At 42.7% G+C, this 24564-nt stretch overlaps 1 protein-coding gene across 1 annotated transcript in view; it reads left to right on the top strand.

The window, feature by feature from the left end:
- Htt (huntingtin) overlaps positions 1-24564 on the top strand; it is a 142279-nt gene that overhangs the window by 60150 nt on the left and 57565 nt on the right. Inside the window, exons 23-33 of the mRNA XM_032915843.1 lie at positions 846-966; positions 2143-2219; positions 3550-3701; positions 4524-4726; positions 7371-7497; positions 8969-9096; positions 18204-18314; positions 21444-21521; positions 22902-23125; positions 24112-24190; positions 24318-24479. Of these exons, the coding sequence (XP_032771734.1) occupies positions 846-966; positions 2143-2219; positions 3550-3701; positions 4524-4726; positions 7371-7497; positions 8969-9096; positions 18204-18314; positions 21444-21521; positions 22902-23125; positions 24112-24190; positions 24318-24479 (1462 nt within the window). The remainder of the gene's footprint in view (positions 1-845; positions 967-2142; positions 2220-3549; positions 3702-4523; positions 4727-7370; positions 7498-8968; positions 9097-18203; positions 18315-21443; positions 21522-22901; positions 23126-24111; positions 24191-24317; positions 24480-24564) is intronic.

The following is a 24564-nucleotide window of genomic DNA, read 5'->3' as shown; positions in this document are numbered from 1 at the left end:
ACCGCCTGTGGTTAACTCCCTTCATAGTCACATAGCAGTGATGTCCTCAGTCTTGCGTGAGTTCTCTAAGTCCTTCATCTGAGGATTGTATTTTTGTTTGTGACTGTCACAAGCATCTGAAAGCCTGTCCATGGAAAATTTCACTCTTAGCGAATTTAGCTAGTAAGCCTTGGGTGGGCTGATGCCAAGGGTCAGACTGCTGTGTACTGTAGTCTTGATTCTCAGGCTTATATTGCTAGCACATGGGCAGGGTCCATTGGCCACATAACCCGTCCTACCTGCCCAGTAGATTGTGGGAACAAGAGGGTCCCAGTGAATATACTAGTTTGTAAGGAAGATTGCAGTAGCAATAGTAAAACATGCCCTCTGGGCTCTTGTCTTTTCAATTCTTCTTAAGACTGGATTTACAGGGTACCTTTTTTTTTTGATGCCTTGAAACAACAAACACAAAACTCGACCAAGTGACTTCCAAGCTCACATGGTAATTTGATTGCTTTTCCTCTGAATTTGGAACTCAACTCATCAGATTTTAAAGTCATTACTCCTAAATGACTCTCTTCTTTTCTCATGGAAAAACCAAATTAAGAAAAAAAAATCAACCAGCAGCACATGGTAAAGCATGTGTGGGAGCATCTGGTGAAGGAGAAGTCAGCCCCTCCCCACCCTTTTTAAGTGATAAACAAACGTATTCTAGCCTTGTAGGGAGGCCTTTTGCACAGTAAGCATGTGCTCTACTACCGAGCCTCTGTTTTACTCTGAAGTCTTCTGGGCCTTAATCGTGGACTGTTACACATCATTCGATGGTGAGCAATATATGCTTCTAGAGCCTCTGTGTTTTCTACTAGAATCTATAGAGGCTACAGCTTACTACCAAGTGTAACAGATGTCACCATGGAAAACAACCTCTCAAGAGTCGTTGCCGCAGTTTCTCATGAACTCATTACGTCAACTACACGGGCACTCACAGTAAGTCTCCTCGCTCGGGCTTGAGATGACTGCCCTGTATGCCTTTCACAGTGGGAAGGGCCTGTGTGAGGGCTCTCTCTCTTGAGGTGCTGTATGAGGAAGTGTACGTCTTTCAACAGACTCCTTGTAACACACACTCATCGTAAACAATGTATCCAACCTAGAAAGTCATCTTATAAAAGTTCTAAAATGGACTGGGTGATGCTGGCTCATGCCTTTAATCTTAGGACTTGGGAGGCTGAGACAGGTGGATCTCAGAGTTTGAGGCCAGCCTGGTCTACATAGTGATTTCCAGTACAGCCTGGACTACATAGAGAAACCCTGTCTCAGAAAACAAAAAAATATCTAAAACAGGCTATCCAGATAGGGCAGCAGGTAAAAGCGTTTGAATTCTAGCCTAATGACCTGAATTGGATCCCTAGGGACCCATACATTTGAAAAGAGAGAACAGACCCCACAAGTCCTCTGAACTCTATGTGTGTATGTGGCATAAATATAATTTAAATATAAATTTAAAAAATCTCATAATCTGGAAATATAGTTTGATTCTAGGTTAGAAAAGTAAGATTCATATGTGCATATGTCTTTACAAACTCAGAAAAAGGACACGCAGAACATTGCTAGGATGACTTTTAGGATTGTGACTAACTTTCATTTTCTTACAATTTTCAAGTATTCATAAACTTTCTAAAATAATTACATGTAACTTTTAAAATCAGAGAGAGGAATACTATGCAGAATTATTATGTAGTGGTTCCTGGAAAGACCTTTGTTTGTAAAATGGAAGAAACACTTGGACACTGTAGAGAGTCACACAGTTGAGAGTTCAGCTGTCTTGCTAACTAAATGCAATGGGTCTGATCTGGAGGTTTATTTTAATCATTTTGAGCTGAGGTCTTGAGCGAGGAAGAGAGAAACTTCTAGGGAGACTTTGAGTCTCTCTGGACAAAGAGTTCCCAGCAGGAGCTGCTGGCCGCCTTTCTGTGGGCTCTAACAAGTTTTACTGACAGGTGTGTCTAGCTCTGCTGTTTAAAGCATGCAGTGTCCAGTGGCAGGATGACTACACTGTAGCTACTTACAGTTATCTGTTTTCGTTTCCTTCGTTTTGTGTGTATAGGTTTAGTTAAGCCTTTGGTGGTGTTTGGGTGTGATTTTTTCCGTTCCTTTCTTCTGCAGTTTGGATGCTGTGAAGCCTTGTGTGTTCTTTCAGCCGCCTTTCCGGTTTGCACTTGGAGTCTAGGATGGCACTGTGGGTATGTACGCTCCTCAGTGTGCAAGCCACTGCCCACCCACAACAAGTGTGCAAGCCCCTGCCCACCCGCAACAAGTGTACAAGTCACTGCCCACCCACAACAAGTGTGCAAGTCACTGCCCACCCACAACAAGTGTGCAAGCCCCTGCCCATCCACAACAAGTGTGCAAGTCACTGCCCACCCACAACAGGCACAGCTGAGCAACTCTCTTTTTTTTTCTACTCCAACCCCCTTCCCCTTTTCTCCCCTTTTTCCCCTTCCCCTCCCCTCTGTTTCCTTTTATGTTCGATCTCTTTGGCTTTTTTTTTTTTTTTTTTAAATATATGCTGGAACACTTGTTTCTGCCATGTGAGATGTGTGAAATTAGTAAAGGAACTGTTGGGGACCCTGAAGCAGTTGTGACTCATGAATGTCAGATGCTTGTAAGCATCTTTGGGGGTCTGAGGGTATCATCTATGGCTTCATTAAGGAATTTTCATATGCAGGTAAAAATTTTCTCATTAGTTTGATTCTTTCTAAAATTACTAGGCAATAAAAGTCAGTTAGCATCCAGAATTATGATGAGCTATAAGAATGTGCTTTAGGAAGTAGTGTATTTCTATTATGTTCCCTTACAAAATAATTTCCCCAGTAGATGGCCTACTGCCATCTGGGTATAATTTAGTTTTCTCAGCACTAATAAGCAAGCCTTCACTTGTGCTGATGACTGAGAAATTTGGGGGTTCCCATCATATCCGGAGGGAAATCTAAAGATTTCTTCTGAGTGTAAATATATGGCCAACTAACAGTGGCATGCTCTATCATCCGGAGCGATTGTTCCTGTTCTTTCCATGAATTCTGACTGAACAGTTACAGGTTCCAGTCATAGGCCCTGCACTACCCTTGACTCCTGAGCAACTTTGACATTGGAGTACAGTCTAAGTCAAAAAGAAAAGAAAGTTTGAACTTCATCAGAATAATCATTCTAGTCCTGTCAATGAGCTCTACTATCATTTCATTTCCCAAGTGACTTTCGTAAGTTTGGTTTACAGGAAGAGTGTTAGTTGGTTAGCAGTTTTAACATGAGAGTGGCTCACACCTGTAACCTCAGGACTCCGTAAGCAGAGGTAGGGGTTTGACACATTTTGCAGCACAGCATAGGCTACATGGCATGTTCCAGGCTCTGAGGACTACACAAATGAGAAGCCCTATCTTACGTAACCCAAACCACATCAACAAACAAGGTATAGAGGTAAAATGGATGGCTCATGGCTTATTTTCACAGGGGTATTAAACAACAAGACTGTATGCTTGAAACTTCATGGTTGACTTTGGGAATGTCTGCTTTCAGAGTGCCCCCACTGAGTGCCTCTGATGAGTCCAGGAAGAGCTGCACTGTTGGGATGGCCTCCATGATTCTCACCTTGCTTTCATCAGCTTGGTTCCCACTGGATCTCTCAGCCCATCAGGACGCCTTGATTTTGGCTGGAAACTTGCTAGCAGGTACTGCCAGAGATAGGCTTCCAGACTTAGTTCTCATTTGCGGGGGAGGGGTTCTCAGGTTACAAGGACATGATTGTTATTTTGGGGGACAGCTGGTTCTTTGATCCGGATTTGAGATGTCTGTTTATGTGAATGAGTTTTGTTTTCTGGGTGCCATGTGACAGGCAGTGGCTTGGCCTAGGCTTGGTTTATACCAGGTAGGGTTGTATTCGTCAAGGGGCTATAGAGTAGCAGGAGATACATACAGATAAGCACAGGAGAGCTGAGCAGCTGTAGACACTACTATTCGGTCATGTTTGTAGATTAATAGATGAGGTATTACTTCAGTAAGGCTTTAGAGAACTGAAAATTATTTAATACTGGATATAAGTTACGCGGATATCACCTGAATAAGAATAGAGAATTCGGCCAGTCAGGTCAGAAACCACTGAACCCACCGGGGTAGGGCACCAGGTCCTATTGAGGAGAATTGACTTGTTCCGTTTGTCATCGCTATGTTTTATGGAGCGCTCTCAACCTGACTTGAGTTTGGGCTGGAATTTGTAGGGGGTCCGGTTGGGTGCTTATGGGAAAAGACGGAGTGCACTTTTAGGAGAAGAGAAAGGGGCAGGAAGAGCATAGTAGAGGCAGCAGCTCCAGGCCTGACCCCCAGCTGCATCTCAGTTGTGAGAGTCACACCTGGGGCTGAAGAACAGTGGTGACTTTTTACGTGAGTTTGAGACCGAGGTTCATCCGTATATGAGCACAGATCTGTCTGAGAAATTTAGGCCACAACCGCTTCCCACCTCACACATTAGAGCAATGTGTGTGCCTGTGTCACAGCGAGTGCCCCCAAGTCTCTGAGAAGCTCATGGGCCTCGGAAGAAGAAGGCAACTCAGCAGCCACCAGACAGGAGGAGATCTGGCCTGCCCTGGGGGATCGGACTCTGGTGCCCATGGTGGAGCAGCTTTTCTCCCACCTGCTGAAGGTGATCAATATCTGTGCTCATGTCTTGGATGACGTCACTCCTGGACCAGCAATCAAGGTAACTTGTTCCCTGGGGGCAGCCATTATCATCTGACTAATGACTGGACTTCCTGAACACCCATGTTAGTGGTTTGTTCCTTCTCTGTTTCTTCTGTAAGTAAAGAAAATAGTTTATTCAGGCACTGTACTGAACATAAAGATGTAGTTATTTTGTACTCTTTTTTTTTTTTTTTTTTTTTTTGGTGTCAGCCATGAAGCTCAGAAGGGATAATTTCTTCTTAATTTCCTAGGTTCCTCCACTTGCTTTCTCTTCCCCATCACAATAAAGCCTTTGAAGAATCATCTTACCTACCGAGTCCTTGTGTCTGCTCAGGCATGGACTTTGGTGTTGAGGTCTTTGGCCTTTTCTGTCAGGACCCCGTTCCCCTACTTGAGCCATCCTTTCTTCAACTCCAGTCTACCTGGTTTCTGTTACCACCTTTGAGAGAACTTCCTGCTATGGTCAGTCAGTTCTGTTTTACTTTGACTGCCTTCCTATACTCTGGGCTACTCTTTTACCCTGAGTGACAGGGCTTCCTGTGTTTTTTCCAACATTCTGCACTGTTTGGTTCAGTTTTTCTGTCCACTGTTGAAGGTGCCGTCCTGTGGATTATCGACGTTCTTTCTACTCTCTGGTCTTTCTGCCATAGTGGGATTTTCCATGTCCATAACAACCAGGACAAGAGACACTGACCACATGTGGCCCTTGTGTTTTTGAAATGTGGCAGTGTGACTTAACTGAACTGACTAATAGGCTAGGGAATCAGGCTGCTGATGTGAACTCTGCGAGAGCCTCAGTTCTATATGATATCCTGGTGAAGCTTCTGTGAAGCTGGCTCAAATGTATCAAATGCCTTAGCCAGAGCCTGGCCTTCTTATCTTCTTCCCTCCTTTGTACTTGCTTCTTCTCACACTTTGTTCTTTGTCATGATAGAAATGGGAGCCACCATAGTTTTATTTCAGCTCACTATTCTTTATTTTTCCTATTAAATACTGTGTTTAAAAATTTATGTAAGGCGGAGTGGTAGTGATCCATGCCTTTAATTCCAGCACTTGAGAGGCAAAAGCAAGTGGATCTCTGCCTGGTCAGAGGCCAGCCTGATCTGTAGAGTGGGTTTCAGGACATCCAGGGCTACACAGAGAAAAACCTCTCTCAGGGGGAAAAAAAAAATCAACATAAGTATACCTACACATATATGTGCACAAACTTCCCTTTGGTGTTAGTGTACATGTTCATTAATACACACCTTCTCTTTTCTGGATTCTGATATAAACTGGTATATCTGCACTGGCCTATTTTTAGAAATCATATTATTGAGGTGATTCACATTCCATAAAATTCAAGTAAACAATTGAATTTTGTTGTTTGAGTCTTGGCCAATTGGCCTGAAACTTACTATGTATCCCAGACTGGCCTCTGACTCATGGTGATTCTCTCAGTTCAACCTCCCAAATACTGGAATTACAGTGTGAGTCACCACATGTATTTTTTTTTTTAAATTATGCCACAGAGTTGTGTGGAATGACTACAATCAACCATATAACTGTGACTCCAGAATCCTTCCATGCCCCTGTCTCTGGACATTACTCTGCTTTTTGTCTCTGTGTGTGCTTCACCTGGACACTTCTGCTGATGGCCTCATTCACTTGGTGGATTTGTAACAGGTTCTTTATACCAAGAGTTTCTTGAGTTTAGTAGTCTCTTACCTGCCCCTCAGCCTTCTTCCATACACGGCCTGACCACAGCCATTTGTCCTGATGTGCTGCTGCTCTTTATAGATAAGGATCAGGGGTGCATAAGGACTCACCCCGCTTGGTTACCACCAGTACAGAGCCTCAGTGGCTACTTATTTCCTACAGTTCTAAGATCAAGGCACTGACAGATTTGACCCCTGGTTAAGTCTGGCCTTCTCATGGAGGATGGGGAAAGGGAACTCCTGGAGTCTCTTTTCACAGGAGCAATGATGATCCTATCTATGAGGGTCCTGCCACCATGACCTCATTCTGAAGCCTCCTCCCCCACTATTGCATTTTCTTAATTTCAACAGATGAGTAGGGCAGGGGCTGGGGCCAGGAAGGGAGTGAGGAGCACAACAAAGACTGATGTGCCTGCCTCTTACCACGTTGTTTCTATTCTCCTGTGCCACCTTTCCTCTTTGTGTGTAGGAGCCTGATTATCCCATGTATCCTTGGGTTGCATATTGGAGAGCATGGGTCACGTCTGGGCTGTTGACTTGTCAGGTTTTAGCTATGACAGTGAACAGATGGCTTTATTCAGAACACTATTTTCCTCACTTTAAAATGAAAATGTAAATGTTCTACTCTGCTTACTCATGTGATGGTTCACATAAAATGTCCTGATTGCCTTCTCTTAAAGGGGACATGGTTGGGGGTGCCAATGACTTTAGGTCTTTTTAATTCCCTGGAGACCCTCCCTTCTCCAACCCATTCTCAGTGTTGGTGTGAGGAAGTTCAGAGCCATACCTGCCATGTACAGTTATATGGGTGAAGTCGAATTATCTCTGTAGTATCTGAGCTCTCGAATAGGAGCTCAGAGGCCATGAGTTGCCTGGGCTAGTCTTTCCAATACATAGTGGAACTGTATTTTAGGTTTTGGTTCCTGTATTAGCTGTATCCCATTATATTTTTGTTTTTTATTTTAGGCAGCTTTGCCTTCTCTCACAAACCCCCCTTCTCTAAGTCCTATTCGACGGAAAGGGAAGGAGAAAGAGCCCGGAGAACAAACATCCACTCAGATGAGTCCCAAGAAAGGTGGAGAGGCCAGTACAGGTAGGAAGCAGTTTCTGGAGGGCAGAGGGCTGCCTGTGGTGCAGAAGTGTAAACACCGTAAGTAGGAAAGCTGGCCCATTGCAGTACCGTCAGGGAAGAGTTAGTTCTCTGGGTGCTTCGTGAGTGCCTGTGATAAACTCTCACTTGACAGAGGAAAGCTGTAGCAAGGAGCCTGCTTTTCTGTGCTTCCTTCCTTCTCCCCTGCTTGCAGGGAAGAACTCCAAATTTTTATTAAAGGGGCAAAGATGGCTAGAAATAGATAGATGTGGGTGGTGGTAATCAAAAACAAACAAAACAAAATGATTATGATATGGGAAGAATTCTTATAAGGCAAATGAGGAATTTGTTTGGGAGAGATAACAAGACAGTGGAAGCCAGGTATGATGTATCTTTAATCTACCCACTCAGGAGGTGGAGTGGGTTGAGAGTTTGAGGCCAGTTTGGTTTATGAAGTGAGAACGTAACTAAAACAAAGAGGACAGAGACAGAAAGACACAGTGGAATGGAGGAGTCTAGAAATCACACAGAAGTTTGGAGGGGCTTCTGTACTTGGGGAGATAGCAGGTCAAAAGGGCCAGAGTTCTGACTTAGTCAAAGTTACAGAGTCCTGTCTATGCCCTTTGGGGATGGGAAGCAGAGGGTGATCCCTGTGTCATGTGGCTACCTTCTTTCTGTGCATGTTCACTCACAACATGCTTCGTAGACACATGCTGCAAATACTTGTCTGTAAGCCTCCTGTATGCCTTAGTGTAGTACTTGACTTATTTTGGTGAGAAAGCTTTAAATCTTCCCTGGTGATTTTCATGTATTTGATATATTATTAACCTTGTAGCAGGACTGTACAATAGGTCTCTTAAAGGTACTCTGTGAATGTTCTGTATTCTTTGACTAACTATGAAATCTTAAAGATGCTCTTTCTAAGACTGGCTGCAGTAGCGCAGGAAATGTAACTGATGCCCTCCCTCTCAGACCAAGCCACCAAGTGAGAAGTCCTTGAACATTTAGATTAAGAGCAAGAGACTGCTCTCCTTGACACTTGACATGTTAGTCTCGGCGTAGAGATGTCCTCAGAACATGTCCACAGCCTTAGTGAATAGGCCCAGAACTCTTGTCTTGTGGTCAGCCCCATGTTCCCCAGGAGCCTTCCTTAGAAGAAGGGATCCTGAGGTTGGCTTCAGCCATTCGGTCAGCAGAGGCCAGCAGAGGCCACAGATGGCTCCCTCAGCTGATGCCCTTCTGCTCACCACTTCTTTCCATTCTTTCACTCGCAGGCGCTTAGGATTCTGCTCAATTCCTTATTACCTCCCAGAGCACATACTTCAGAAGTCAGGGAAAAGGCCCGAATGTTTCTGCTAGACCATTCTGAAAGTCATCATTGCAGTAATTGCTGTTAAACATAGAGAGTTTTGTCCATAGATTTAAAAGTTTAATTTTGGTGTTTTGGTGTTTTGTTTTATTTGTTTTTTCTAAGCCTCTCGACAGTCAGACACCTCAGGACCTGTCACAGCGAGTAAATCATCTTCACTGGGGAGTTTCTACCATCTCCCTTCCTACCTCAGACTGCATGATGTCCTGAAAGCCACTCACGCCAACTATAAGGTACTGCTCCCTACTTACCTCTGAACATGAATTTCCATGTACCCAGTTCACGCTTACATACAAAGAAGCCCTGTAACATAGGATCCAAAATTTGCTTCTCATTTGTCTTCTGCTTGATTTATGGTAGCCTTACAAATATTTAGGAATTTTGTATTAGAGCAAAGATCTCAGGGTGTTGTTCATTTATTGACTCCCCAAGAATGCCTTGGATTTAGAAAGACATGTCTCTAGGACTCCTGGGGCTCAGTACATAGTCCTGTTTATAGGTAAGGTTCTTTGCCATGTCTAAAGACACACAGCCAAGCAGGTTTCATGTGCCCTCTCCCTCTATCAGCCTTATAAGACAATATAGCTGCCCAACGCAAACCAAAATTGTAGTTTCAGGGGGGAAAAGCAGATGCTCACTATAGACCTATAACCATGTGCCCTTGTCAGCTAGGGTTTTCTGTCAGTGTAGGGACTCTTGCCACATAGCCCTGATGCAGCTTTATGTTGGCTTTCAGATGATGGTGTCTGGGTTTTCATTCTTTTCTTCCATAAATATTACAGCATTAAAGAATGATTTGTAGATTTACCCATATTGATTTGAAATCCCATCTTTATCAAGTGTTAAGATCTCAGTGTTGTATAGTTTCATTTATGTATGCCAGTTGTTCACTCATTTAATAGCACATTTTAATTTTTTTATTTTTGAGACTATAGCCCTAGCTTGACTAGAACTGGCCTCAAACATCAGTGCCTCAAACTCACACTGATCCACCTGCCTCTACCTCCCAAGTGCTGGGACTAAAGGAATGAGTCACCATGCCCTGTACAAGCGTGTTTTAAAATGATTGTGGTTTCCTGATATAATTCCTATTTTTTTTTTAGAATTTTTGGATATTATCTATTTTCACATGTGGAAATTTGAATAGCCTGTCTAATCCCAAAACCCCTGGAGATTATTTCCCTCTTGGATCATGTCCACTGTGTGCCTTCTCACAGGAAGATCTAATCTAAGTGAATGTTAGACTGAGATAGCCTTTTTGAGCACAGGATACCTTTCTGTTTGTTAAAGCTCCTTTTCTTACCTCAGAAATCTATGAGAATTAAAAGAATTTTCAAAGGAACTTAATAGATTACTCACATAGCCTGGTATTTCTTAATGTTACCAGATGTGTAGTTTGTTTATTGAGAACTAGTGATAATGCTTAGAGCTTCTGTTTGTGTACTCTGTCAGTCCATGTAGAGAGGGCACATGCATGTTCTGCCTGTCTGTGTACTCTGTCAGTCCATGTAGAGAGGGCACATGCATGTTCTGCCTGTCTGTGTACTCTATCAGTCCATGTAGAGAGGGCACGTGCATGTTCTGCCTGTCTGTGTACTCTGTCAGTCCATGTAGAGAGGGCACGTGCATGTTCTGCCTGTCTGTGTACTCTGTCGTCCATGTAGAGAGGGCACGTGCATGTTCTGCCTGTCTGTGTACTCTATCAGTCCATGTAGAGAGGGCACATGCATGTTCTGCCTGTTTGTGTACTCTATCAGTCCATGTAGAGAGGGCACATGCATGTTCTGCCTGTCTGTGTACTCTGTCAGTCCATGTAGAGAGGGCACGTGCATGTTTTGCCTGTCTGTGTACTCTGTCAGTCCATGTAGAGAGGGCACGTGCATGTTCTGCCTGTCTGTGTACTCTGTCGTCCATGTAGAGAGGGCACGTGCATGTTCTGCCTGTCTGTGTACTCTATCAGTCCATGTAGAGAGGGCACATGCATGTTCTGCCTGTCTGTGTACTCTATCAGTCCATGTAGAGAGGGCACGTGCATGTTCTGCCTGTCTGTGTACTCTGTCAGTCCATGTAGAGAGGGCACGTGCATGTTCTGCCTGTCTGTGTACTCTGTCAGTCCATGTAGAGAGGGCACGTGCATGTTCTGCCTGTCTGTGTACTCTATTAGTCCATGTAGAGAGGGCACATGTATGTTCTGCCTGTCTGTGCTTCCATCATCTGTCATTTAGAGGTTCTTTCCCCTGCTCCCAGCGTGTGTTCCCCTCTTGGCCCTCTTTTTGTCCTGAAACCTCAAATATTTGCTTTTAATTTTGGCCTCTCCAGTACCTCAGATTTCTGCTCCTTTGCTCTCTGGTTCCACTCTGTAACTCTTGAGTTTGTGTGTTTTGAGGAGCTGTTCTGCCCTACTGTGCTTTCTCACCTTGTCTTCTCTTCACTCTTAACTCTGAGTCCCCTTTCCTACCCACTCCTCTCCTGCTTCCTTTTCTGTTTCTCCTCTTTCCCCATTACCCTCCCCTGTTGTCTGGGTGTGTTAGTTAGGGTTTTACTGTTATGAACAGACACCATGACCAAGGCAACTCTTATAAAAGACAACATTTAATTGGGGCTGGCTTACAGGTTCAAAGGTTCAGTTCATCATCATCAGGGCAGGAGCATGGCAGTGTCCAGACAGGAGGAGCTCAGAGTTCTACATCTTCATTCAAAGGCAGACAGGAGAAGACTAGCTTCCAGTCAGCTAAGACAAGAGTCTCAAAGTCCACCCCCACAGTGATTGACTTTCTCCAACAAGGCCACACCTCCTAATAGTGCCACTCCCTGGGCCAAGCATATACAAACCACCACTCTGGGGAAAGAAGAATCTCTCTGCTGATTGGAGTGGAGCCATTGTTCCCTAGGCCCTTGATCCCACATGTAACATCACAGCATTGTTATGGGTTGTAGGGTCTCAGGTCTCACTGCTGGTGTCCGTTCCTGACATACTGAGGTTGATTCCAGTGCACCCCAGGCTTAGACCTGTTAGATTATGTAAAAGCAGCAGTAGAGACAGAAGACGGAGAGAAATAGAGGCTAGTTCTGACCATAGGCAGGACCTATGTGTTTATTCACAGCAGGGGAGTATTTTGTCACCTACATGTGGATGCCTAAAATGCCTACAGAAGATAGAATGCTGCCCCTATGGGCCAGAAATAACTTTCATAGTCTGCAAGGGAAGCTGGGAAGTGTAGTCTGTAAGTGGAAACCATCATTCCTAACTCTTAAGATGATATAAAAAATTTAGACCAGGGGAGTTATAGCTGTTTAATGGTGAGGAGGGTCTTTGTTAGAGGCAGTAGTTTTGGGTCCAATGAAGAGGGGTTCTCTGGCCATGTAGCAAGGAGAGAGTCTTAACTTGATTTGCTGAGATGGATCCAGCAGTTATGGTCCTATATTTCTGAAGAGACTTGGAAAATAATTCTCAGAGGACTATAAGCAGATGACATTTTTACAGAGTAGAACTGAAAGATTTACAGGAAGGTTGAAGGATAGGGAGAAGCAGAGGTCGCTGTGTGAGAGACAGTGAGTATCGAGTTGATTCAGGATGGCAGTGACTGCTTCCATTAGCAGAAGTAGCAGGAAGCTAGAGTAGCAAAGGAAGGACCAAGAAAAAAAAGACCTTTATTAAAAAATTGTATGTGGCCTAAGGTGAAAGGGATAAAGGTCACTTTTAGCCAGCTCTCCTTAGTGTCTGACAGATCTTTTTATAGATGTATCAGGAGCAGATGTCGCTGTTGTAGGATGAGAGCTATTGGGAAAGCTTACTTCAAATACTTAGTTTAGGTTTAAGGCGAAGTTCAGTAAGTAAAACACTTAAAAGACAGGTCAAAACATAGATATGAGTATAATAAGGAGAAAAGGAGTGATCCAGGGGCAGAACTAGGGTGGGAGGGAAGCAGAAGCCCATACATAGGAACAGGATTGTAGTTGAAGTTGTTTTCAGACAAGATTTATTGGAAACAGCATGCTCATAGAAGAGAGCACACATCTCATCTCAGTGGTAGACCTACTCCCTTTTCATTTTCAAGTAGTGCAGCAGTCAAGGAGTCAGGCAGGTCCTAAAGGGTATTTAAGCTGATCAGAGCTGATGAGACAGACAGGTAAATAGATCCAAAGAAGCTGTTTAGGTCTGAGGTCTCCCCAACCAAATGTCCAGAGTGGCAAGAAGAGAGATTAGTTAGATGACCCATGGCCCATTCAGAGGTGACCCAAACTGCTTTATGGGCTTAGGTGTATGGATCTTTATAACCACTTAAGGCTGACTTATGGTCTATGAGGAGGCAGCAGTTAAAATGTCTCAGAAGAGGGTCACAATAAAACCTAACAGTTGGCAAAGATTCAGGACATAAGTCAGGAAGTAATGACTGTACAACTTTGTGAGGAAATTAAGAGACAAAAGTTACATGAAGAAAACTTTTACATCAAGATTTACATGAATCAATATAATGTTAAATTATAAAATTAACACAATGTCAGATTCAATCGTACAACTGGCTGGACCGTGTACCAGAGTTATGTAGTAGGACAAGGTAACTTTTATTTAACCATTGGCCTATCCCAGACTCCTTCATGAAGACTGAGCACTCTGAAACTCTGGAAAAGATGTCAGTTAAGGTCAGCATGCAAGGGTCGAATTTGAACAGAAAGTGTCTAAGTGATGGTCATCGCCTCCAAGTATGATGAATTTTGTATATTGTTTCCAATATTAATAATACAGGCTATTATTTATTGTTGCTTAGTTCCTTCAGTTTGTAAGCCTTCTGTTGTTTTTGTTGTTGATATCCAGCTTTAATCCATGGTGGTTTGATGGGATACAAGAAGTTATTTCAGTTTTCTTATATATATGGAAGATTTGCTTTGTATCCAAGTATGTGTCAAATTTAGAGGAAGTTCTATGAGGGCTTAAGAAGAAGGTACTTTTTTTGTGTTTGGATGAAATGTTCTGTAAGTATCTGTTAGGTCCAATTGATTTATATTATCTGTTAGCTCCAGCATTTCTCTGTTTACTTTTTGTCTGGATGTCCTGTCCATTTGTGAGAGTGGGGTATTGAAGTTTCCCTGTCAGTGTGTGAGGGTGAATATGTGATTAAAGCTTCAGTGATGTTTCTTTTACAGAATTGAGTGCCTTTGTGTTTAGGGAATAGGTGGGGCATAGTCCTGAGTTCAATTCCCAACAACCACAGGATGGCTCACAACCATCTGTAATGGGATCTGATGCCCTCTTCTGGTGTATCTGAAGACAGCAACAGTGTTTGTCATAAAACAAACAAACAAACAAACAAATAAATCTTAAAAAAAAAAAGAGAAAGAAAGAACTGAAATGTCATCATGGTGAATTTTTTCTTTTATGAGTATATGGTGTCCTTCCCCATCTCTCTTGATTAGTTTTGTAGTCTATATTGTTAGATATTAAAATGGCTACAATAGTTTGTTGTCATTTGTTTGGAAAATATGTTTCCATTATTGGGGAAATTGAGACCATCGAGAGATATCAATAACCATTGATTGTTGATTCATGTTATTCTTGTTGCGGTGGTGGTGGTGGTGGTGGTGGTGGTGGTGGTGGTGGGGTGGTGGTGGTGGTGGTGGTGGTGGTAGTGGTGGTGGTATGGTGGTATGTTTTTTTTTTTTTTTTTTTGCTAGTGTGAGATTATTTTTTTTTCTGTGTTTTCATGGGTGTAGTTAATCTGCTTGGTTTGAGGTGTTTGTTTTAGCATCTTCTGCAGTGCTGGGTTTGTAGATACATACTGCTTAAACTTGGTTTTGTCACGGAACATCTTATGTTCTCCATCTATGGTAATTGAAAGCTTTGCTGGGTATAGTAGTCTGAGCTGGCCTCAGAGACTGCAGCACTTTTGTTCAGGCCCTTCTGGCTTTTAGGGTCTCCATTGAGAAATCAAGTGTAATTCTGGTAGTTCTACCTTTGTATGTTGTAATGTTTTGATTATTATTATTAAAGGCCAGAGTGCTTTCTTTTCTCTTTTCAGGGCCAGTCTATTTGGCGGTCTGTATACCTTTATAGGCATCTCTTTCTTTAGGTTAGAATTTTTTTCTTCTATGATTTTGTTGAAAATATTTTCTGGGCCTTGGGATGGGGTTTATCCTCCTTCCTCTATTCTTATTATCCTTAGATTTGCTTTTTTTCATAGCATCCCAGATTTCCTAGATGTTTTGTGTCTGGAAATTTTTAAATTTAACATTTTCTTTGACTAATGTATCCATTTCTTCTGTCCTATCTTCAGTGCCTCAGCTTCTCTCTTCCATTTCTCATATTTTGTTGGTGAAGCTTGTCCTGTAGTTCCTGTTTGGATTCCTAAATTTCCATTTCTAGAATTTCCTCAATTTGTGTTTTTTTTTTATTGCTCCTGTTTTCTTTTTCAGGTACTGAACAGTTTTATTCGTTTCTTCCAATTGTTCATTTGTGTTTTTTTGGCTTTCTTTAAGGGCCTTTCTTGTTCTCTCTTTAAGGATCTCTGTCAACTTCATATGGTTGGTTTTAAGGTCTTTTTCTTGAGCTTTAGCTGTGTTGGAATATTCAGGCCTATGGTGGTAGGATAGCTGGGCTCTAGTGGGGATTTAGTGTTCTGGCTGTTACTGATTGTGTTTAGAACACTGGCAGGCGTCTAGACATCTGGGTTTGGTGTGATTATAGGTAGGGTGCTGATTTCTGTTTGTCTTTGTGGGTTGAGTGGCTTTTCAGAGAGTGTGAATGCTGTGGGCTGCGTGTTCCCATGACCTTTGAGCTGGTGTGTCTCAGAGCATGCCTGGTGTTGTTGGAGGCTGGATGCAGTGAGGAGAAGCAGGAGGTCAGGAGGGGATGACCCAGGGGACCCGTGAGAGGCGCCAGCAGCTGGCTGGGAAGGAGGGAACAGGTCTGGTGGCACCCTACCTTGTTTTCTGGCAAGTGTGTCCTGCAGATCAGCAGGGATGTGGCCCAGGTTAGGGGCTTGGAGTCAGCGATGAATTGAGGAAGGGAGCCAGGAGAAGATGGTCTGTAGGAGCCATAGGAGCTGTGGACAGGGGCAAGAGAGGCTGCAGCTGGTGTGGTGCAGCGCTAAGGAGGAGACTGAAGGATTGGCTCTAGGTGAACAGAGAGGTCTAAGGAATTTCTTGAACCTGAGTGTGTCCTGCCAGTGTATGGTAAATTTAACCCATTTTACTTAAGCATTTCGTTTTCATGATTAATTTTATATACTTGATTTTGAATATTACTCTACATTAATTTAAACACTTTAAGTCTACTTTAAATTGGTTTTGAGTTACCTAGTTTAGGCTTAATTTTGCCAACATATGCAAAATATTATGTGATAGGAGATAGACATCATTCAAGCTGGGTTGTGATGGCCCACATCTTTAATCCCAGCACTTAGGAGGCAGAGGTAGGCAGATCTGAGTTCATACAGCTTGGTCTATGGTGTAAGTTCCAGGACAGCCAGGGCTTCATAGAGAAACCCTGTCTATAAAAAATAAAACACAACAAGACAAAAATTAGTTTCTCCCTCCCTCCAACTCTATGTCCCTGTAAATGAACTAATGTATACCTAGCGTGACTACAGACATAGTTCTGGGCACATTAAGCAATCTGATCATTTCTAAGATGACTAACCATTAGCTTGTATATCTTAGTTATCTTAAATAGTTTATAATAAGCTAATAATGCTATAAGATTAGAGGCTTATAATTTTATCCTTGATATGTTTAAACTTAAAAAATTATAATTTCGGGGTTGGGGATTTAGCTCAGTGGTAGAGCGCTTGCCTAGCAAATGCAAGGCCCTGGGTTCAGTCCCCAGCTCCGAAAAAAAGAAAAAAAAATTATAATTTCTTTTTAAGTATCAAGTAAACTTTAAACTGTAAATACAGTCCATAGAGACTGGCCTCTTATAGTGTCCTTTTATAATATATCAGCCGTTTATGTGATTTAGTTTCTTCAAATAGCTAGAGCTTAACAAAGATAGCAAAAATATCACAGGTTTTTGGATGACCCAGTTTTAAAACAAACCATCTTAGAAGCCTGGCGTTGCCTCCTTGGTCCAAAAAAGGGGCGTGGGGGTGGAGGGAGATACAGTGGTAAGCAGAGGGATACCAAGTAATCATATTAGCTAAGGTCACATGGCCTGCTTTCATCCTGATGAAGTCACCAGCCAAGATAGTGGTAAAGTGAGCCCTTCTGCACATGCCCTTTTCTAAGCAAGAGTTGAATCCAAATTACATACATGGTATGCTATAGCACGTTAAGATGATCTGTACATAGACTTAACTATTAACCCTTTTTTTTGTTACAAATTCTAAGCTAACTTTTTTTTTTTTTTGGAATTTTGCAGCCTTTTTTTTTTTTTTTTCTTTTTTTTTTTTTTTTGGACTGGGGACCGAACCCAGGGCCTTGGGGACCACTGAACTAAATCCCCAACCCCCATTTTGCAGCCTTTTAAAACCATACTTAGTGAACTTATAAATCCTGAGACACAAAAGTTTACACAGTGCTCTAATAAAGTCTCAAGGTCTATATATTTTTTTTTTCTTTTCTTTTTTTTTTTGGACTGGGGACCCGACAGGGCCTTGTGCTTGCTGGGCAAGCGCTCCCACTGAGCTAAATCCCCAACACCCAAGGTCTATATTTTAATAATAAAGTTTTAGAGCTCAGATTTCCCATTGGTACCATATGCTAGATTATTAAAGGCAACTCTAGAGAGATGGAAGGAAGGAAGAGAGGAAGGGAGGGGGGCTTGGCTTAACTTAGGTGACCATGGCAAGGGGAACATTTTTGTCACTCACATGTGGGGATGGCTGAAATGCCTAGAGAAGAAGATAGGATACTGCCCTGTACTAGGGCATAAATGACCCCATTGTCTCAAGAGTAGTTGGAAAGGTTAGTCGTTCATCAGGAAACTATCAAGACCCATTCTCATCTCCTGTTCAGTGTCTTTTACCTGCATTTGTCCAGTTTTCTCTTCAGCATAGGTGGTTAGGTTCAAGTTCAGTAGGCAGATTCTCTTCTACTGTAATGGGTTTTTTGGATTGGTTCTTTGCATGATCAACCCCCTCATGTGAATCTGTAGAGACAGGGGAATTGTTAGGTACTTCAGTTAAGCCGAAACTTTTAGAATCTTAATCATCCTAAGACTAATTTAACTGCATCTAAAATTGACAGTGACCAGATCTCCCCCACTGCCCCACTCTCAGGATGGTGGGCATCTAGGTCAGCACTGCAGAAGCATCTCCCCGCAGCAGACGGCATTTGTGTCTTTGTTGTAGATAACAGACTTCGGTGGTGCCAGTAACCGTGTGCTCTCTCCTTCCACCTTGCCAAGGTCACCTTAGATCTTCAGAACAGCACTGAAAAGTTTGGGGGGTTCCTGCGCTCTGCCTTGGACGTCCTTTCTCAGATTCTAGAGCTGGCGACACTGCAGGACATTGGAAAGGTTTGTGTGTGGTCTCTTTTCCTTGAACCTGGGTCAGAGTACCTCTGATGAATCCTGGTTACGTGCTGCAGGCAGGGGAGACTGCGTCCCATTTGTGTTCTTGTACTACAGTGTGAGGGTACTTCTGTTAGGGCTGCTACCAGTGTGTCAGGTCTTACTACCACATTTTTTCATTTAAATTTTTTTCTTAAACCTCATCCAGTCTCAAAAATGTTGAAAAATGTGCTTCCAGGATCATTTTTTTTTCTCCTTCAAACTTTTTAAATGAAAAGAGACAAAACCAGGTTAACCGGCTGACTGACCAGCTCCTTCCTTAGCTCAGAAGCAGATCTAAGCTCATTCATGTTCTGTGGTTCTGACTAAAATAAATCTTCCTCCCCAGCCCATATGCTCCCACTTAATTCCTGTCTTTGCTAAAGCTTTTGCTTGATCCGTCCGTACTCGTACAACTTGTTTCTAATATCCTCCACAGTGATTAGACAGCCATCTTCAACTTGTATCTCAAGTGAAATACAGTCCCAGGACCTGCCAACCCCAGATGTCAAAGTCCACTCAGGCTAACGTTCCTTGTATGAAATTATCAAATTTTGAAAGCCTACCCACGTCCGCTTATAAGACTAAATAATCTTGGAAAGACAACATCATGGGTTTGTTACAGTTCACGTAGTTATTACTCTGTATTGTTTAGGGAATGGTGGTAAGGAACGCAGCCTGCATACATCCAGTACAGACTGAATCCTGCTTTTCTTCCCCGTGTGTGTGTTTAACTCATAGCACCAGGCAGCACACACTGCTTTACGGTTCTGTCCCTTCAGCGCCTGCAGCAGCGCCTGCACTATTGGCAGTGAGCAGACATTTGTTCAGTAAACAGATATTCCTTTCAAGAATCAGTTTGAAAGTTGGTTATAGTATTCACACCCGGTAAGCTAGGTCTAATGTTACATACCCACCAGAGGCTGAAACTGGGGAAGCGGTGGAAGGAGCTAAAAAGACAGCCCATATCAAAAACAAAAGAACAAGGAGAATTGATTTGAGTGTCTTATAGACCTTATAGCCTTGCTCCAAGTAGGATTAGTCTGTCATAATAATGCGACATTGACAAAATGCTTTCATTTCCCACTTTCTAATTGATCTTGTTACTTCACACTAATTTTTATACATAGGTAGATGTATTATGTGTGAGTTTTGCTTACATTGTGTATAATAGACATTTCCCCAGATACCTCCTTACTGTTCTGTATAGTGTTTTCCTCTGACCTCTCCCAAGATGTCATTCTATTTTTCAGGATTTTTACTATGGTTTACTTGATGTGGTTTCCCTTCAGTTGTGTTTCTTGTACTCAGGTTTTTTAGGTTTCTTGATTCTGGGCCTTCATAGTGTTCCCCAGTTTAGAAAGGTTTGGGCTGCTTCCTTAGATCTTTCCAACCCCTTCCCTCATCCTATCTCTTAATTACCCTCTAAAAACCCTTACTTGGTTGCTTAAAATTGCCTTTAATTTACTGTTGCTCTTTTAAGGATTTGGGTTTTATTTTTCTAGTTCATTTTTACCATTTTTAATTATGTTTATGTGTCTGTGTGCTTGTGAGTGCAGGTGTTGGCTGAATTCAGAGGAGGGCACCAGAGCTTCCTTCTGAAGCTCAAGTTGTCGGTAGTTGTGAGCCAGTTAAGGTGCTGGGAACCCAACTCAGGTTTTTGGCAAGACAGCATCTGCTCTTAACTGTCTTTCCAGCCACTCTTTTTAGGTCTATTTGTTTGCTTTTAACCACTATCTACTTTTCCTTTTGTAGTTTCTGTTATAGTCCTTAGGTTCTCTAAGCTTTTTCTTCCCCACATCTGCTGTACTATAAAATCCCATCTGTTGTATCTTTTATCATCAACATTATAGTCTTTATCACTAGAAGTTTGATTTGTTTCTCTTACAATCTCCTATCTTTATTTAACTTATTTATTATTTATTCGTGTGTGTGTGTGTGTGTGTGTGTGTGTGTGTGTGTGTGTGTGTGTGTGTGTTTAAGGTATGGGGACCTGTCTACATGGAGGCCAGAAGAAGGCCAGAAGAATGTTAGATTCCTCCTCTATTACTCTCCACCCATTTCTTTGAGGCAGAGTCTTTCCCTAAATTAAATGCTCCCATTTTTTCCTGCTGTGCTGGAAGCCAGCAAGTTTAGCCTTGTGAGAGAGCCTACTGCTTCTTCTGTTCTTCTAACGATTGCTTCTCAGGCCTTGGCTCTGATAGCTCCCTTAGAATTATCTTTGAAGTACTCAAGGAACACCCTCACCCAATCTCCAGGAGTCTCTGAATGACTTGTTTTATTGGAGCCATATCATGTGAGCTGCCGTTTTCTTAGGGTCTTTGGACTCACTGTGCCCTCATAGCTTGACTTCTGTCCCCTTGTTGTGCCACAGGGAATGCTCTTAAGATCCTTACCTAGGACCATCTTAGAGCCTGGTTTGTATTTCACTTTTCAGGATCACTGATATCTATGGCCTGGTGTTCATTGTCTGAGAGCTATGCTATCAAAGGTGGAATCTTTAAAATTATTTTTGATCATTTCAGGCTGGAGAGGGTAAATGTAGAAATGGAAATCTCTCAGTATTACATTGTATAGTGATACCTGTGGTAGTGATCTGGTTCCCTGCAACTCGGAGCTCCTGGAATTCCTATCTGAAGGACAGGAATTACGTTCTTTGTATTTCCAGCACCTGGTATCTTTTCTTCAACACACTAAGTATTCTGTACGGACTTCATGAGGCTCATTGGCAGGACTCTCCCAGTGCCTTAAGCATTCTGCTCAGCTGATCATATTTAGGGCTCCACAGTGCAGGGCTTTTAGCTCCTTTGCACATTCCACAATGCCTACCCTGCAAACAGATATATATATATATATATATATATTTGCTATTTACTGAATGATTGGGTGACAGATTGGGTATGTAAATGCACAAGAAAGCACTTTTTATACAATTATAGATACAGGAGTTCTTGTGATTGTTAAGATGATTAATTGAAAACATTACTCTGATTTTTCTCTGATATTTATAAAGTTTATATGGAAACTATCTGTTTCTGAATGGCAACAATAACAGGTCACCTGCAAGTCACTGATGTTGTTCTCTTCCTTTCTCAGTGTGTTGAAGAGGTCCTTGGATACTTGAAATCCTGCTTTAGTCGAGAACCAATGATGGCGACTGTCTGTGTTCAGCAGGTGTGCGTCATTTCCTATCTTTTGGGTTTTGGGCTAACTCCTCTGGGCAAAGCAACAAAACCGAGTTCCTTTTTAGAAGTTGATGCTGTGGTGTGGCATTAGGAAGAGTTTGGTGCCCCAGCTATCACTCCTGCTTGCTCTGTGATTACGACTATGAGGGGGAGAGGACATCAAAAAGCAGCTCTGGTCCTCACTGCTTTGCCTTTGCCACCCCATCCCGGCGGGCTTGTGTCTAAAGGGCTAGTTTCACTTAGAACCACAGAGAATCCCAGGCACGGTGGCACCACGTGGTGAGATCTTCTGGGATGCTAACCCATAGGATTCACAACAAAGTTTCCATCCGATGTTGCTGCTGGGAAAGGATGGTCCTGGGGAATGTTTACTGTTGCTTTTGTTTTTCCTTTTTTTCTTATTAGTGGTACTGAGGGTTGGACCTGGCTTGTACATTCCAGGAAAGTCTCTATCACTGAGACTTTAAATTTTGAAATATGATCTCAGTAGCAGTTCCCATTAATGCTACTCAGTCGATCTCACCGTGGTGGTGCTCCTCACTACCTGCCCCAACATTCTGGGTTCCTGAGTGAAAGACACTCACACGCAGCCTGTATATTTTTATATGATTTAAACATTTCAAGGACTGGACCACTTCCTCACCTCCACATGGCTAATCCACCCTCCGATATCCCCAAGTGATTACTTACTAAACTCTATATTCTATCTTTGCTGCCCTGGACCCAGACGTGTAGTCCTCTTAGACCACGATCCCCTGACTCCTACATGACAGCTATGTTCTCTGTCCTGCACCTCTCAGGTGTGGTGTCTTGGTTCTCCTTCTCCTAGCATGGTGGATCTCTCCTCCTCCTCTCCCTGTCCCTAGCTCTGGACTCCTAAAAGCCCTCCCTCTGTCTGCTCTGCCCAGCCATTGGCTGTTGGCATCTTTATTGACCAATCAGAACCAACTGTGGGCAGGGTCCCTCAGTGTCTTATGTGTGGGAACACTGCGAACAGGCTTTTGAGGAACATGATTAGCATAATACAAGCAGTGTTAGACCAAATCCACAACATTTCCCCCTTTTTGTCCATTAAAAAGACCCTTTCTCTCAGATATATATATTGAACATAATTGTAACAGTTATGTAAACTATAAGGTATGATATATATTAGTAATATCCAGTTCATCAATTTTGTCAATTTAAATGAATTATTCTATCATCTATCCTAACCTGTTGACTTGGCTCACCTGGAACTTGCAGATTACCTATTTCAGTCCTGTCCATGCTAAGCCCTGTCCACCAGCTGGGGTTACAGACAGGCCTGTGCTGCCCATCTAATTGACTCTGTATTAAGGGAAGTGTTGACGCTTTGATTCTTTCATTCTAGCTATTGAAGACTCTCTTTGGGACAAACTTAGCCTCACAGTTTGATGGCTTATCTTCCAACCCCAGCAAGTCTCAGTGCCGAGCACAGCGCCTTGGCTCTTCCAGTGTGAGGCCCGGCTTATATCACTACTGCTTCATGGCACCATACACGCACTTCACGCAGGCTTTGGCTGATGCCAGCCTGAGGAACATGGTACAGGCGGAGCAGGAGCACGATGCCTCAGGGTAATGTTCATGGTGTTAACTTGTCCTTGGCGATGCAGAGATGAGTTCTGTGTAGCCCTGCCTTGAAGGCCACGGCTAAGCTAGGGTGTGGTCTGCTATTCAGAGGTGAGAAGCGAGAGAGGAAGCTGCCTGTGAAGCATGGGTTCTAACTTCCAAATACTGCCCCAGCTAGAAGTGGCACCCTCAGTGTCCTTACCTGTGGAAAGCATTTGGTACTTGCTACTGTTTATGAATGGCAGTCTTTACAGTAAGGTAGCATGTGTCCTGGTGCTTCTTTGTTCTGTGACTGAGCAGACCACCTTTAGAACAGTCTAGGGTGTGTTATTTTTTATTTCTCTATGAATTTGTGTTAATCTTTTTGATACCTGGGATGTGGAAGTCCCGCCCTCCTTTTCTCCTTCCTTTCAGAGCTTTATATGGTAGCATGTGCTTTACCACTGACCTACATTGTAGCCTAGAAAGTGTTTTGCAAACTTCTTTACCATAATTATTACCAAATATTTGAGATGCTATTCAGTGTAGTAATGTTACAACATTCTTGCTTTTCCTTTTTTGGATGACTAGACAATATTGGAATCAGGGAATACCCTCCTTTTCTTGGCTTTATCTTGGCAGTGTGCTTTGATGTATGTGCTTTGCTGTCTTTTCAAAAATTTTATGAGATGAGTCTCTCTCAACATTGGCTCAACTGATGTTGAACTTGTGACCTCCGTCAGTCTCCCCCAAGAAAACCAAGTGATATCACCTATCTTTGAACCGGCTTTCACCTCTCTCTTAGAGAGAGAGGTGGGTTTCCTGTAGCATTGAACACTCAGTTAAGTCCTATTGTCTCTAGCACATGCTGCTCTTAAACCCAATAGCCTTTCTACATCTCATTTTGAAATGACCTGATTTTTTGAACATGAAGTTGAATTGATGTATGGCTGAGTAGTACAGAGGAGATTATTAAAAGATATTTGTTGTCTCTGCTTTTGGCCATTTGGCAGGTGGTTTGATGTACTCCAGAAAGTGTCTGCTCAGTTGAAGACGAACCTTACAAGTGTCACAAAGAACCGTGCAGATAAGGTGAATGGCACTGCAGCCAGAGATCATATGTGGACAGTGTCACAGGGGTGGAAACAGCTCAGACTTTCCAGATTAGTTGCCAGAAGTGTCTAATCGCAACTGTGGTTCCTTTCATTTTTTCCTATAGAACGCTATTCATAACCACATTAGGTTATTTGAGCCTCTTGTTATAAAAGCATTGAAGCAGTACACCACGACAACATCTGTACAACTGCAGAAACAGGTTTTGGATTTGCTGGCACAGCTGGTTCAGCTACGGGTCAATTACTGTCTACTGGATTCAGATCAGGTTTGTCTCTTGGCTTTGTAGTCACTGTTCCTAACCAGATACAAATTACCACGAAAAGTCACTGCCCAAGACTGTGCCATGCTCC

This window comes from Rattus rattus, chromosome 11 (genome assembly GCF_011064425.1).
Source record: "Rattus rattus isolate New Zealand chromosome 11, Rrattus_CSIRO_v1, whole genome shotgun sequence".
NCBI lineage: Eukaryota > Metazoa > Chordata > Mammalia > Rodentia > Muridae > Rattus > Rattus rattus.
The sequence above is the reverse complement of the archived record's forward strand: the minus strand, read 5'-3'. Positions and strand labels throughout refer to the sequence as shown.